Source organism: Manacus candei, unplaced genomic scaffold (genome assembly GCF_025592945.1).
Source record: "Manacus candei isolate 608988 ecotype Guabito, Panama unplaced genomic scaffold, ASM2559294v1 h1tg000045l, whole genome shotgun sequence".
Taxonomy (NCBI): domain Eukaryota; kingdom Metazoa; phylum Chordata; class Aves; order Passeriformes; family Pipridae; genus Manacus; species Manacus candei.
Window position 1 is genome coordinate 8,663,410 of NW_026138093.1, and position 13,882 is coordinate 8,677,291.

At 51.0% G+C, this 13,882-nt stretch overlaps 1 protein-coding gene and 1 pseudogene across 1 annotated transcript; one reads left to right on the plus strand and one right to left on the minus strand.

The window, feature by feature from the left end:
- Positions 1 to 13,882, plus strand: part of LOC127474812 (zinc finger protein 729-like) — a 463,770-nt pseudogene that overhangs the window by 28,159 nt on the left and 421,729 nt on the right.
- LOC127474926 (olfactory receptor 14J1-like) lies at positions 1,965 to 2,646 on the minus strand. The gene has a single exon (XM_051796255.1). The coding sequence runs from the start codon at positions 2,644 to 2,646 to the stop codon at positions 2,020 to 2,022; it is 627 nt and encodes a 208-aa protein (XP_051652215.1). The 3' UTR covers positions 1,965 to 2,019.

Consider the following 13,882-nt stretch of genomic DNA (forward strand, 5'->3'; position numbering starts at 1 on the left):
CAGAGCGGCGGCTGCGCGAGCGGCAACCCCGGCGGTGAGTGCGGCAGCCCCGTGGGAGCGGCGGCTCCGGGCACAGACGCCGGCGGCAGCCGCTGTGGCTCCTGGAACCCAGTGGCCATTGGGACACTGCAGGGCCTGCTGGAATCCAGGGGCCGCTGGGACACTGGGGAGCCTCTTGGAGCCAAGGGAACCCTGGGATGTTTTGGAACACCCTGGAATCAAGGAGCCATTGTGACACTGCAGGGCCCCATGGAACCAAAGGAACCCTGAGAGTTTTTGGAACCTCATGGAATCAAGGAGCCATTTCTGGCAGGATGCTCTGCTCTGACAGTACCTAAACAATGGTCAGAGAATGCAAACAATGCAAGCTCTCTGTGTTGAGTTAACTGCTGGTGTCAAGGTGCTGTTTTTAATGTTGAATTATGCTAAACTCAAAATGCTTCATGAAAGTTCAAATACACATCCTGCTTTCTGAAGTAGGGTTTGTCAGATAAGCTGCTCCCTGGCCTGCAAACATGTCTGGCAGTCAAACTCTTTATAACTATAAAAGATTCGTCCAACTTTCATGTGTCAGATTCTTCCACAGACTTTGAAGTGTGTGGAGCTTCTGCCATGAAGCAGGGACAGCTCTTCATGGTCACTGCCCAGGGGTTAAGTGAAAGAGAGGGAACTACCCCTTGTCGCTGTGGGGTGAGTTACCTCAATGTCTGCTTCAGGATTGTTTCTTCTTGCTGTCTTTGATCCAATTGCTTTAATAGAATTACTTTGATTGACTGCACTGTCCTATTGTACACTCTAGTACTAGGAGATTTTTGCTTTTATACTGTGCAGGAAATAATTCTCTTTAAGGTCTTTCATCTGTTCACTTGTCTGATCAATTTTCTGTTCATTTGTCATAATAAGCAATTTGTTTTACAGAAATATTTCTGATTTACCTTCACTAAAATTTGCAGGGCAAAGTGATTGAATCACACCTCTGTAATTCCTCAATTGAAATCAAACTCTGAGCCTGAGATTGGATCCAGTCACAGCCAGGCTCCTCTCTGAGAAGGAATTTAGAAAGCAAGGGGGTCCTTTCTGCCCCTCGTAGCTCAATGAGACGGCTTCTGCCATCAACTTTGTCTAAGCCTTCCACCCCCCCAGCCCCAAGCTGTGACACATGGGCATGTCTTGTCCATGCAGTGCAAACATGGACTCCTGAGCTGGTCATTTGCTGTCCCTCCTTGGAGGGAAGAACAAGCCCAATGGCCTGGGGTGAGAGGCCAGTGCTGGGAGCGGCGCTGGCTGTGCCAGGGCACTGCTGGGTGCCCCCACCCTGGGCACTCCCCCCCTTGTGCTGGTCACTGCTGTTTTCCTCTGCAGGGCGTTGTGTTGGGCACATCCTGGAGAGCAAAGTGGAAAGCAGATGGAAGCTTTCAGGCCCTGGCCTGAGGAGATGCCCCTGCAGGATGGCAGTGCTGCTGCAGAGGTCAGCTCTGTGCCAGCAGTGCCCGTGGCTGTCCCTGCCTGCAGTCCCTGGACAGTCCTGCAGCAGGACTGGCACCCACTGCCAGAGCACTGAGGCCTCCAACAACACAGGGCTCTGCAGGACAGTGTGGAAGGGAAGGGAGAGGAGGCCACGCAGGAGAAGGGCTGCTGCTCCCTGGCAGTGCTGCTCTGCTGGGACTCTTTTCTGGCCCAGCTCTGCACAGAGGCACCGACCCTGCAGCTGCAGAGAAGTCAGAGAGGAAAGATGTCAGGCAAACAAGTCATTGCAGAGCTCTTTATTTGGTTTGAGCACACAGTGAGTACATTTCCCAATCTGTACACCTTCCGGGCCAGGCTAGAAAGGCAAACACTGAATTGAAAATGGTGTTTATATATCTATAAAAAAAATTATATATATATCCTTATAGATATATTTATAGATATAAAGATTTTTTGATGTGAACAAATTCTCCCAAAATAACACTGCTATCAGAAGCAAAAAATAGAGAAGGTATGGTGGGCCTTTAATTAAGTCCATAACAGGATTGGCCTTTAATGAGGTAAATAACATGCAGAAGAAGGAGAGTTTATTGCTTCTGAAAAACAGCCAGTTATGAGTTTCCTCAGGGCATCCTTGAGCTCCTGGTTCCTCAGGCTGTAGATGAAGGGGTTCAATGCTGGAGGAACCACTGAGTACAGAACTGATAGGGCCAGATCCAGGGATGGGGAGGAGATGGAGGGGGGCTTCAGGTAGGAAAAGAATAAAGTGCTGAGGAACAGGGAGACCACGGCCAGGTGAGGGAGGCACGTGGAAAAGGCTTTGTGCCGTCCCTGCTGAGAGGGGATCCTCAGCACAGCCCTGAAGATCTGCACATAGGAGAAAACAATGAAAATGAAACACCCAAATATTACACAGGCACTAACCCCAATGAGCCCAATTTCCCTGCGGTAGCCTGAGTGTGAGCAGGAGAGCTTGAGGATGTGTGGGATTTCACAGAAGAACTGGCCCAGGGCATTGCCCTGGCACAGGGGCAGGGAAAATGTACTGGCTGTGTGCAGCAGAGCATTGAGAAAGCCAGTGGCCCAGGCAGCTGCTGCCATGTGGGCACAAGCTCTGCTGCCCAGGAGGGTCCCGTAGTGCAGGGGTTTGCAGATGGCAACGTAGCGGTCGTAGCACATGATGGTGAGGAGGAAATACTCTACTCCAAATAAGAATATGAGGAGAAAAACCTGTGCAGCACATCCCATGTAGGAGATGGTTGTGGTGTCCCAGAGGGAATTGTGCATGGCTTTGGGGACAGTGGTGCAGATGCAGCCCAGGTCTGTGAGGGAGAGGTTGAGCAGGAAGAAGCCCATGGGGGTGTGTAGGTGGTGGTCACAGGCTACGGCGCTGAGGATGAGGCCGTTGGCCAGGAGGGCAGCCAGGGAGATGGCCAGGAAGAGCCAGAAGTGCAGGAGCTGCAGCTCCCTCCTGTCTGCGAATGCCAGGAGGAGGAACTGGGGCATGGAGCTGCTGTTGGACATTTGATGCTTTTTAGTACAGGATCTGTTCAAAAAAAGAAAGGACAGGGAACAGTTAAGATAGACCTCTATGGAAAAGCCACTCCATTGCTAAATGAAATCCATGTGTCAAATGTCACCAAATGCACTACCAAGCAGTCAGTTTTGCTCTGCTCCAGGGGGACATGGAATTTTTTGGTAAAGCTCTCACACACACAAGGAATGTCAGATGTAAGAGACCTTGAATACAAAAGTTCCATCGCTACCCTAATGACTCAGAAGAGCTGGAGCTGCAGAGCAGAAGCTTAGTCTGTCCTTGGAATAATTGTACCTGTGTTTTCTATTTTTACCATTACAGCTGGGAAAGTTCCACTGCAGGAATCCTCATTTCTATGGCCCAGCACACAGTGCCCAGCAGAGCTGCAGGGAAGGGCCCCCAGAGCTGCCTAAACACCCCCTCCCCCAGGCACTTGCCCCCCACTCCCTGCCCAGGGCTCTGCTGCCTGGAGCTGTCCCTGCCAGCAGCTGCTTCCCCGGGCTCAGGGCTGAGAAAGTGACACTGATGTGTCTATAAGACAGTTTTATTGTCTGACACTCTCAGGTTCAATCTCCTCTAATCTAACAGAGTTCATGTTTCAGTGTCTCCTCCTGTGCTCAGAGATTAATTTCTCTGTCACAGTCAGCACCCAGACAACCCAGAGTATAACACTGAAAGAACTGGTTCATTCTCTTTAAGGTACCTCCTGTCTGTCTGTGCCTCTTGCAAACACCTTCTGGGAAATTTCCTGCTTTGATCTGCAGCCCACTTTGGAGATCAGAAGGACTCTGCCCTGCTCTGCCCTCCCAGGAGTTGTTCCTTCCCCACAGCCCTTCTCCCCCAGCCCCGTGGCAGCTCCTTGGGCGGGCTGAGAGCTGAGCCTGGCAGGCAGCAGAGTCCCTGCCCAGCACACAGAGCCCTGGGGGCAGGACCCTGCTCTGCACCACAGCCCTGGGCACCCCTGGCTGCACCCCCACCTTCCCACCCCACAGCCAGCCCTGGCACAGGGAACCTTCTGGCCCTGGGCCTCTGAGGGGGCAGCAGCAAGTCCTGCTCTGCAGCAGCTTCTCCTGCTGCACCCCAGCAAATCCAGCAGAGCCATCCTGACAGCTCCTGCCACTGCTGCCATTTGGCAGCTGGGAGAGGCACTTGCAGGAACTCACCTGCACTGCTCTGCAGCCACAGCCTGACCATGGCAAAGGGCTGGCAAGGTTCCTGCCCTGAGCAGCTCTGCCCTGTCCTCCCACCCCAGGATCCCTTGAACCTCCTGCTCCCTTCTCCTCTCTGCCCTTGCTGCCTGCAGCTCCTGCCCTGCTCTGCCATATGGCCACTTCCCCTGCACTGCAGCAACTGGGAGAGTCCTGCTGAAAGATCCTGGAAGCTGTGGGATGTGGCAGCTTGAGGAGATGCCTCCAGGAAGAGAAGCTGAACTTTGCTACAGCCAGAGAATTCTTCCTTCAAATCCTGGGAAGGTTTCTCCTGTAGTAAGAGCTCAGTCACCTCCCAGCCCAGGCTGCCTCTCATCTCTCTGCCTTCTCTCCTGTGCCCTGGGTGCTGCAGGCAGTGCCCTCAGCCCTGCTGGGCTGTGCAGAGGAGCTACTCACCAGCAGAGCTGTCTCTTTGAAGCTCTTCTTGCTTGCCAGGAGCTCCCTGTGTGCCAGGAGCCTGGCCCAGCTCAGCAGCACAGCAACAGCCCCAGGCAGCCCTTTCTCTGCCCCTCTGGGCTCCCTCCAGCTGTCCCTGGGGCTCCAGGGGAACCTGCTGGCACACAGCTGAAGGAAATAATGATGTGCCTTCTCTCAGCTGGGCACAGACACTTCTTTCAGCACTGTCATTTCTCCAAACAGACACAGAGTTAAGTCCAAGAGTCCCCTTTTCATGTCCCATCATTAGACAGGAAACCCAGACAGTGCCCAGGAGGGATCTCCTTCACCTGCACTGAGGGAAGGGACTCAGCTGAGTCAACAGAGGTGTCTCCTTGTGGCTCTGCAGACCTGGGGCCAGAAGGACACTCAGCTCCCTCCACAACCCCCATGGGCTGGGATTCCTCCTGCCCCACTTCAGTGGGCCCAAAACAGGCCCCTGCAGGTGACTCCTTGTCCCAGCTCCCCCGGGAATGAAAGAAGACCAAAGCCAGGAGTGACCTGCTGGGACACAAAGCCCTGGTTCCTTCTGAGGGGCCAGAGATGACCAAGACTCCTGCTGGGAACTGCAGGTTCCAGTGGAGCAGTTCCTAGGGACAGGGCAGCAGCTGTGGGATCTTCTTGGAGGCTGCTGGGACATTGCTTTGGCCAACTTCAGTGGCAGAAGGGGCCCACATGTAGGACAGGGGAACCTGTCACTGTTCCTTCTGTCCAGGGCAGCCCCTAGAGGTGTTCAGGTGACCAAATGGAGTCAGGTGGCACAGGGAGAGAGGTCTCTCTCCTGTTCTTTATCAGGGTATTTTCTGCATGTCCTCAGAGTACAATGGCAGTTGTCTCCTGGACATCCCTTCACTGCTGAACCTAATTCAGGGCAGCTGAGCCTGGACTGAAAAGCCAAAGAGGGGCCTGTAGTGCCAGGGGAGGTGCCAGGGCTCTGCAGCACAAGTGCAGCAGCTGCCCTGGACAGCACAGGGCCTGTGCAGGAACCCCCTCCCCATTCCCAGCAGTTGTGGGACAGGCACCACCCAGGGCTTCTCAGACACACTGGGGGCCTTTGGGGCAGGGAGTGAATCCCAGCCCTGCAGGGACACAAAGGCTGTCCCTTCTCTGCCCAGCCAAGGCCGGGCCAGGCACGAGTCCAAATCCCATCAGCCCAGGCTGTCCACACTTGTTCCCTCACTCTGCTGGCTCTTCTCTCCCCCAGCATTTCAGCAGCATGTGCTGATCTCCTCAGGGATCAGGCCTGGGATTTTCCCCCTGGGCCTGAGTCCCAGCACGTCCACCCCTAAGGCCATTGTCAGCAAAGCCTCTGCACACCCCAGCTCTCGGGGCTTTCAGAGCAGCTTTCCCCTCTGCAAGTCTGTTCTTACCCCGGTGCCCCACTGAGGGGCTGCAGCCAGACAGGCCCCAATGCCCTGCGTGTGGGGCACAGGCAGGAGGAGCTGCAGCCCCAAGTCTCTCTTCATTCCACTTGCAGGCAATAACAGCCCAGGCCTGCTGAGACAGTTCCCAGGTTGCAGGGCTGTGATGGGTTGGGAGAGAAGGCCAAGGAGACACAGGAGAGAAAGAGCAGGAGAGAGGTGTCCTCAGCGGGAAGGAGCTTCTTGGAGCTGTGCAGCTGCTGTAGGGGGTGAACAAATTGGGTGAACTTTTGTGGGTGAGGGTCAGAGGAGAGACTGGTTTGGGTGACCTTGTGGAGTGAGACAAAGAGCCCATTCAAGTTGGCTTTGATAACCCTGGAATTCACTGGAAAGGCCTCACGACAGGATGCAAAGAGTCCCAGAGGTTTGTGCAGGGTCTTGGTGAAGACACCCCTTGGCACACAGGCCTTTAGAGCACAGCTGGCAGGTTGGTGGACAACAGGGAGGCTCATCTGCATCTGCTTCTCATCAAGAGGAACCAAGAGGTTACCATAGTAACTGACTGTAGAAATGGGAATGTATGTTGTTTCCCATGGTAACTGACTGTAGCAACGGCAATGTATGCTTGTTGCCATGGTAACCGACCATAGGAATGTGACTTTATGATGGTTGCCCTGGTAATCGAGCATAGCAATGTGAATCTATGATGGTTGCCATGGTAACTGACCGCAGCAATGGAAATGTGTCATGGTTGCCATGGGAAACTGACTGTAGCAACTGGAAGTATGATGGTTGCCATGGTAACTGACTGTAGCAACAGGAATGTATGATGGTTGCCACAGTAACTGACTATAGAAATGAGAATGTATTGTTGTTGCCATGGTAACAGACTGTACCAGTGGAAAGTATGTTGTTTTCCATGGGAACTGACCGAAGCAACAAGAATGTATGTTAGTTGCCATGGTAAACAATCATAGCAACATGACTGTATGATGGTTTCCATGGTAACTGACCATAGCAATGCTAATGTATGATGGTTACCATGGTAACCTACTGTAGCAATGGGAATGTATGGTGGTTCTTATGGTAACTGACCGTGGGAATGAGAATGTATGCTGGTTGCCATAGTAACTGACCGCAGCAGCGGGAAGTATGATGATTGCCATGGTAACTGATAAGAGCAATGGGACTGTATGATGGTTCCATGGTAACTGACAGTAGGAACAGGAATGTATGATGTTACCATGGTAACTGACTTTAGCAAGACGGTTATATGATGGTTGCCATGGTAACTGACCACAGAAACTAAAATTCAGATGGTTGCCATGCTAACTGATCGTAGCAACGTCGCTGTATGATGGTTGCCATGGCAACTGATTGTAGCAGTGGACCATATGATGGTTGCCATGGTAACCAACCACAACAATGGGATGTGTGATGGTTGCCATGGTAACTGACCATAGCAAAGGGAATTTATGATGGTTGCCATGGTAACCGACTACAGCCATGGGAATGTGTGATGGGTACCATGGTAACCGACAATAGCAGTGGGAATGTATGGTGGTTGCCATGGTAACTGACCGTAGCAACAGGAATGTATGATGGTTGCCGTGGTAACTGACTGTAGCAATGGGAATGTATGATGGTTGCCATGGTAACCGACCATAGCAATTGGATTGTATGCTGGTTGCCATAGTGACTGACCGTAGCAACGCGGCTGGATGATGGTTGCCATAGTAACTGATAGCAGCAATGGGACTGTATGATGGTTGCCAGGGTAACTGACTGTGGAAATGGCAATGTATGATGTTTGCTATGGTAACTGACAGTAGGAATGGGAATGTATGATGGTTGCCATGGTAACTGACAGTAGGAATGGGAATGTATTATGGCTGCCATGGTAACTAACTGTAGCAACGGGATTATGCTGGTTGCCATTGGTAACTGACTGTACCTGTGGGAAGTATGATGGTTGCCATGGTAACTGACTGTAGCAATGAGAATGTATGCTGTTTTCCATGGTAACTGCCCATAACTATGGAAATGTCTGATGGTTGCCATGGTAACCAACCATAGCAATGGGACTGTATGCTGGTTGCCATGGTAACCGACCATAGCAATGGGAATGTATGCTGGTTGCCATGGTAACTGCTCATTAAAATGGAAATGTCTGATGTCATGGTAACTGACTGTAACAATGGAAAGGTATGCTGGTTGCCATGGTAACCGACCATAGCAATGAGAATGTATGATGGTTAGCATGGTAACGACCGTGGCAATTGTAATGTATGCCGGTTTCCATGGTAACTGACTGTAGCAGTGGGAAGTATGTTTGTTGCCATGGTAACTGACTGTGGTAACGGGAATGTATGATGGTTGCCATGGTAACTGACCATAGTAACGGGAATGTGCGATGGTTGCCATGGGAGCTGTGTGTAGCAGTGGGAATGTGCGATGTTTGTCATGGTAACTGACCATAGAAATGGGAATGTGTGACAGTTGCCATGGTAACCGATTGTACCAGTGTGAAATATGGTGGTTGCCTGTAGTAACTGACTGCAGAAAAGGGAATGTATGATGGTTACCATGGTAACTGACTGTACCAATGGCAATATATGATGGTTGCCGTGGTAACTTACCATGGCAATGAGAATGTATGCTGGTTGCCATGGTAACCAACCATACCAGTGGGAAAGTATGATCGTTGCCACGGTAACTGACTGTAGGAATGGGAATGTCTGATGGTTGCCATGGTAACTGACCTTAGCAATGGGAATGTATGATAGTTGCTGTGGTAACTGACTGTGGCAATGAGAATATATGCTGTTTGCCATGGTGACTGACCATAGCTGTGGGAATGTATGCTGGTTGCCATGGTCACTGACCATAGCAATTGTAATGTATGATGGTTGCCATGGTAACTGACTGTACCAGTGGGAAGTATTATGGTTGCCATGGTAACTGACCGTAGCAGTGGGAAGTATGCTGTTTGCCACAGTAAATGACTGTAGCAATGACATCGGATTATGGTTGCCATGGTAAGTGACTGTGGCAATGGGAATGTATTCTATTTACCATGGTAACTGACCATAGCAATGGGAATATATGCTGGTTGTCATGGCAACTGTGATTTACGTAGGCTTTGAGCATCATATTTTCATCTGCAAAAACATCTGTGAGTGCCCAGTGTCAGAGACTGAAATAGTTGATGATTTATGCATTCTCAGGCTTTTGACACACCTGCTGGGCGCTTAGTAGGTACACTGTCCTGAAAACAACAACTGAGAAGAGCCGAGCTTGCGGGCTTTTAACTGTTACACTGTACCTCTGATAGCCCATGAAGAGTCGACCTTGCAGGCTTTTGCCTATTGACACCTCTGCTGGGCGATTAGTTACTGTTACACTGTACCTCTGATAGCCCATGAAGAGTCGACCTTGCAGGCTTTTGCCTATTGACACCTCTGCTGGGCGATTAGTTACACTGTCCTGAAAACAACAACTGAAAAGACAATGTGACTCTGGAGGACTAAGTCCAAAAAAGGGAAAAGCAACCCCTCATGCCAGGGAGGCGCCAGAGCATATAAACTTACTGGTGACTTTGGGAATTTGGGAGTTCTTCTCCCCCACCGCCTGCGAATCAAGACCATCACTCTCAAGCATCGCTGGACCCCGTGGGCGGTGACTATGGACATCTGTCTACTCTCAGCTTTTCTTTCCCTTACTCTCCCTGGCTCTTATCCTGCCTTTCTCTCCCCTACGCATTTTTCTCCTCCCCAGAAAGGTTATGACAGCACCCAAAAGTGTTAGCTTACCTATTGATTATGACAGCACCCAAAAATGTTAACTTACTTGTTGATTCAAGACTGTTAAAATAAATCTTATATATTTTCATACACCGATTATTTAGTGTCGCTTCGCTTTAATCCACCCCAAAGGAATTTTTGATAAAACCTGGGTTACCCCCCCCCCTCTCTTTTCCTGGGGCGGGTCGTAACACCCAGAGATCTCCCAAGATGGGGTTTAAACGTCTCAAGCACATGAGCACTAGAGAGGGGCTAAAGAGCTGCGGCCTCAATGGTGTGGAGACTGAGGACAGCACAGGACAGCCCTCAGAGGGCTTGAAGGGTGGATTTAGAGATGGTGGATCCTTTTGTCAGAGCAGAAAAGAGCATGAGAAAGAAAGAATTAATGGCAAGTGCAGCTGGGGAGGTCCCGAGTGGACATGAGGAAAAAGGAATTTCACTCCATGGAAAATGCTGTGCTGCAACACGTCACCCAGGAGGAGTCTGGATGAGGCCAAGGCTTTGTGTGTGCAGGAAGAGCCAGGGAGGACGCAGAGATGTCAGTGCAGGAAGGTGCCAGCCAGGTGGGGCAGCCGGGGGGATGACGACAGCCTGCAGGGAAAGGGGCAGGGCATGGACACCGTAGGACAGCCTGGGCTGGAGAGGAGACAGGGATGGGGAGAAGCTGAAAGGCCCTGACACAGCCACCTTCTGCAGGCCTTTGGCCAGGGCTGCTGTCTGTGCCCCTGATGCCAGGAGGAGGGGAGTGGCCCTTGCAGCCCTGGGGCCTCATGGCCTCCTTGTCCCTGCTCAGCAGCCTGGCAGGTGCCACCCCATGGTCCTGCCCTTGGCATTGCACATCCCACATCCCAGTGCCCCAGGAAGAGCCCAGAGGAATGAGGCAGGGACAGTCCGGGTGATCAACCGTCATCCTGATGGAAATTTCCAGAACCACGGCCTAATAGACACTAATGACTTTAAAATTATTGGTGGACACCCCTCAACAATGGAGATGGCCCGCGAAAGGAGGAACCAACCCAGAGCTGGTCCGTGAAGAGGGAACCAAGCAGGATGCAGCCCATGAAATCTCCACCAATGGACTGATGACATGACTTTGGGGGGGAGGAGGCAAAGAAGGGTATAATAAGTGCTGTTTCTGTTCCCCTTTGCGGACTGCGGCAGGAACAGGGGTTTCCTCTGGTCGCCCGGCCAGCTGTTTCTGCTTGTTTACGGCGTTAATAAATCTTTTATACAATGAAACCTAAATTTATAGCCTCGTTACCTATCACAAAGTGCAGTTGTTCGGGCAGCCTGGGCACTTCTTGGGCAGCAAGAGATTCCTGTGGTGGCACCTTTTGTCTAACAGGAATCTTCAATTGGATTCAATTTTCCAGGAGGTGGGACCAGCCATTGCAGCGCAGGGTTGAATAAAGGGAACAGCAGCTCTTTCCCTAAAGGAAAAAAAGTCTGGATCCTTTCGCTTCAGTTGCAGTTGTTGGGGCAGCCTGGAAACTTCTTGGGAAGCAAAGCGTTTTCTGTGGTGGCACCTTTTGTCTGGCAGGAATCTTCATTTGCATTCAATATTTCAAAAGGTGGGAAAAGCCATTGCAGAGCAGGGAAGAAAAAAGGGAACAGCAGCTCTTTCCACCAGGAAAAAAAGTCTGGATTCTTTGGGTTTGTGGTGCAGTTGTTGGGGCAGCCTGGGCACATCTTGGGCAGGAAGACCTTTCTGTGGTGGCACCTTTTGTCTGGCAGGAATGTTCATTTGGATTACATTTTACAGGAGGTGGGACTGGCCATTGCAGCGCAGGACTGAAAAAAGGGAACAGCAGCTCCTTCCACCAAGAAAAAATTCTGGAAGCGTTGGCTTCAGGTGTAGTTGGTGGGGCAGCTTGGGCACTTCTTGGGCAGCAAAGAGGTTTCTGTGGAGGTACCTTTTGTCCGGTAGGAATGTTCATTTGGACTAAATTTTCCAGGAGGTGGGACCGGCCATTGCAGCGCAGGACTGAAAAAAGGGAACAGCAGTTCTTTCCCTAAAGAAAAAAAGGCAGGATCCTTTGGCTCCAGGTTTAGTTGGTACAGCTTGGGTACTTCTTGGCCAGGAAGAGTTTCTATGGTGGCACCTTTTGTCTGGCAGGAATCTTCAGTTGGATTCAATTTTCCAGGAGGTGGGACCAGCCATTGCAGCGCAGGACAGAAAAAACGGAACAGCAGCTCTTTCCACCAGGAAAAAAAGTCTGGATCCTTTGGCTTTGAGGTGCAGTTGGTGGGGTAGCCTGGGCACTTCTTGGGCAGCAAGAGTTTTCTGTGGTGGCACCTTTTGTCTGGCAGGAATCTTCAGCTGGATTCAATTTTTTAAACGGTGGGACTGGTCATTGCAGCGCAGGGCTGAAAAAAGGGAACAGCAGTTCTTTCCACCAGGAAAAAAAAGTCTGGATCCTTTGGCTTTGAGGTGCAGTTGGTGGGACAGCCTGGGCACTTCTTGGGCTAGATGAGTTTTCTGTGGTGGCACCTTTTGTCTGGCAGGAATCTTCAGTTGGATTCAATTTTTCAGGAGGTGGGACCGGTCATTGCAGCGCAGGACTAAAAAAAGGGAACAGCAGCTCTTTCCCCAAAGAAAAAAAGGCAGGATCCTTTGGTTTTAGGTTCAGTTGGTACAACCTGGGTACTTCTTGGCCAGGAAGAGTTTCTGTGGTGGTACCTTTTGTCTGGCAGGAATCTTCAGTTGGATTCAATTTTCCAGGAGGTGGGACCGGCCATTGCAGCGCAGGACTGAAAAAAGGGAACAACAGCTCTTTCCACCAGGAAAAAAAGTCTGGATCCCTTGGCTTTAAGATGCAGTGGGTGGGGCAGCCTGGGCACTTCTTGGGCTAGATGAGTTTTCTGTGGTGGCAGCTTTTGTCTGGCAGGAATCTTCATTTACAATAAACTTTCCAGGAGGTGGGACCGGCCATTGCAGTGCAGGGCTGAAAAAAGGGAACAGCAGCTCTTTCCACCAGGAAAAAAGTCTGGATCCATTGGCTGCAGGTGTAGTTTGTGCAGCCTGGGCACTTCTTGGGCAGCAAGAGCTTTCTGTGGTGGCACCTTTTGTCTGGCAGGAATCTTCAGTTGGATTCAATTTTCCAGGAGGTGGGACCGGCCATTGCAGCGCAGGCCTGAAAAAAGGGAACAACAGCTCTTTCCACCAGGAAAAAAGTCTGGATCCTTTGGCTTCAGGTGTAGTTGGTGGGGCAGCCTGGGCACTTCTAGGGTAGGAAGAGTTTTCTGTGGTGGCACCTTTTGTCTGGCAGGAATCTTCAGTTGGAGTAAATTTTTCAGGAGGTGGGACCGGTCATTGCAGCGCAGGGCTGAAAAAAGGGAACAGCAGCTCTTTCTACCAGGAAAAAAAGTCTGGATCCATTGGCTTCAGGTGTAGTTTGTGCAGCCAGGGCACTTCTAGGGCAGGAAGAATTTCTGTGGTGGTACATTTGTCTGGCAGGAATCTTCAGTTGGATTCAATTTTCCAGGAGGTGGGACCGGCCATAGCAGAGCAGGGCTGAAAAAAGGGAACAGCAGCTCTTTCCACCGGGAAAAAAAGTCTGGATCCTTTGGTTTCAGGGGCAGTTTTTGGGGCAGCCTGGGCACTTCTTGGGCAGGAAGAACTTTCTGTGGTGGCACCTTTTGTCTGGCAGGAATCTTCAGTTGGAGTAAATTTTTCAAGAGGTGGGACCGGCCATTGCAGCGCAGGACTAAAAAAAGGTAACAGCAGCTCTTTCCCCAAAGAAAAAAAGGCAGGATCCTTTGGTTTCAGGTTTAGTTGGTACAGCCTGCGTACTTCTTGGCCAGGAAGAATTTCTGTGGTGGCACATTTGTCTGGCAGGAATCTTCAGTTGGATTCAATTTTCCAGGAGGTGGGACCGGCCATAGCAGAGCAGGACTGATAAAAGAGAACAACAGCTCTTTCCACCAGGAAAAAAAGTCAGGATCCTTTGGTTTTGAGATGCAGTTGGTGGGGCAGCCTGGGCACTTCTTGGGCTAGATGAGTTTTCTGTGGTGGCACCTTTTGTCTGGCAGGAATCTTCAGTTGGATTCAATTTTTTGAAAGGTGGGACC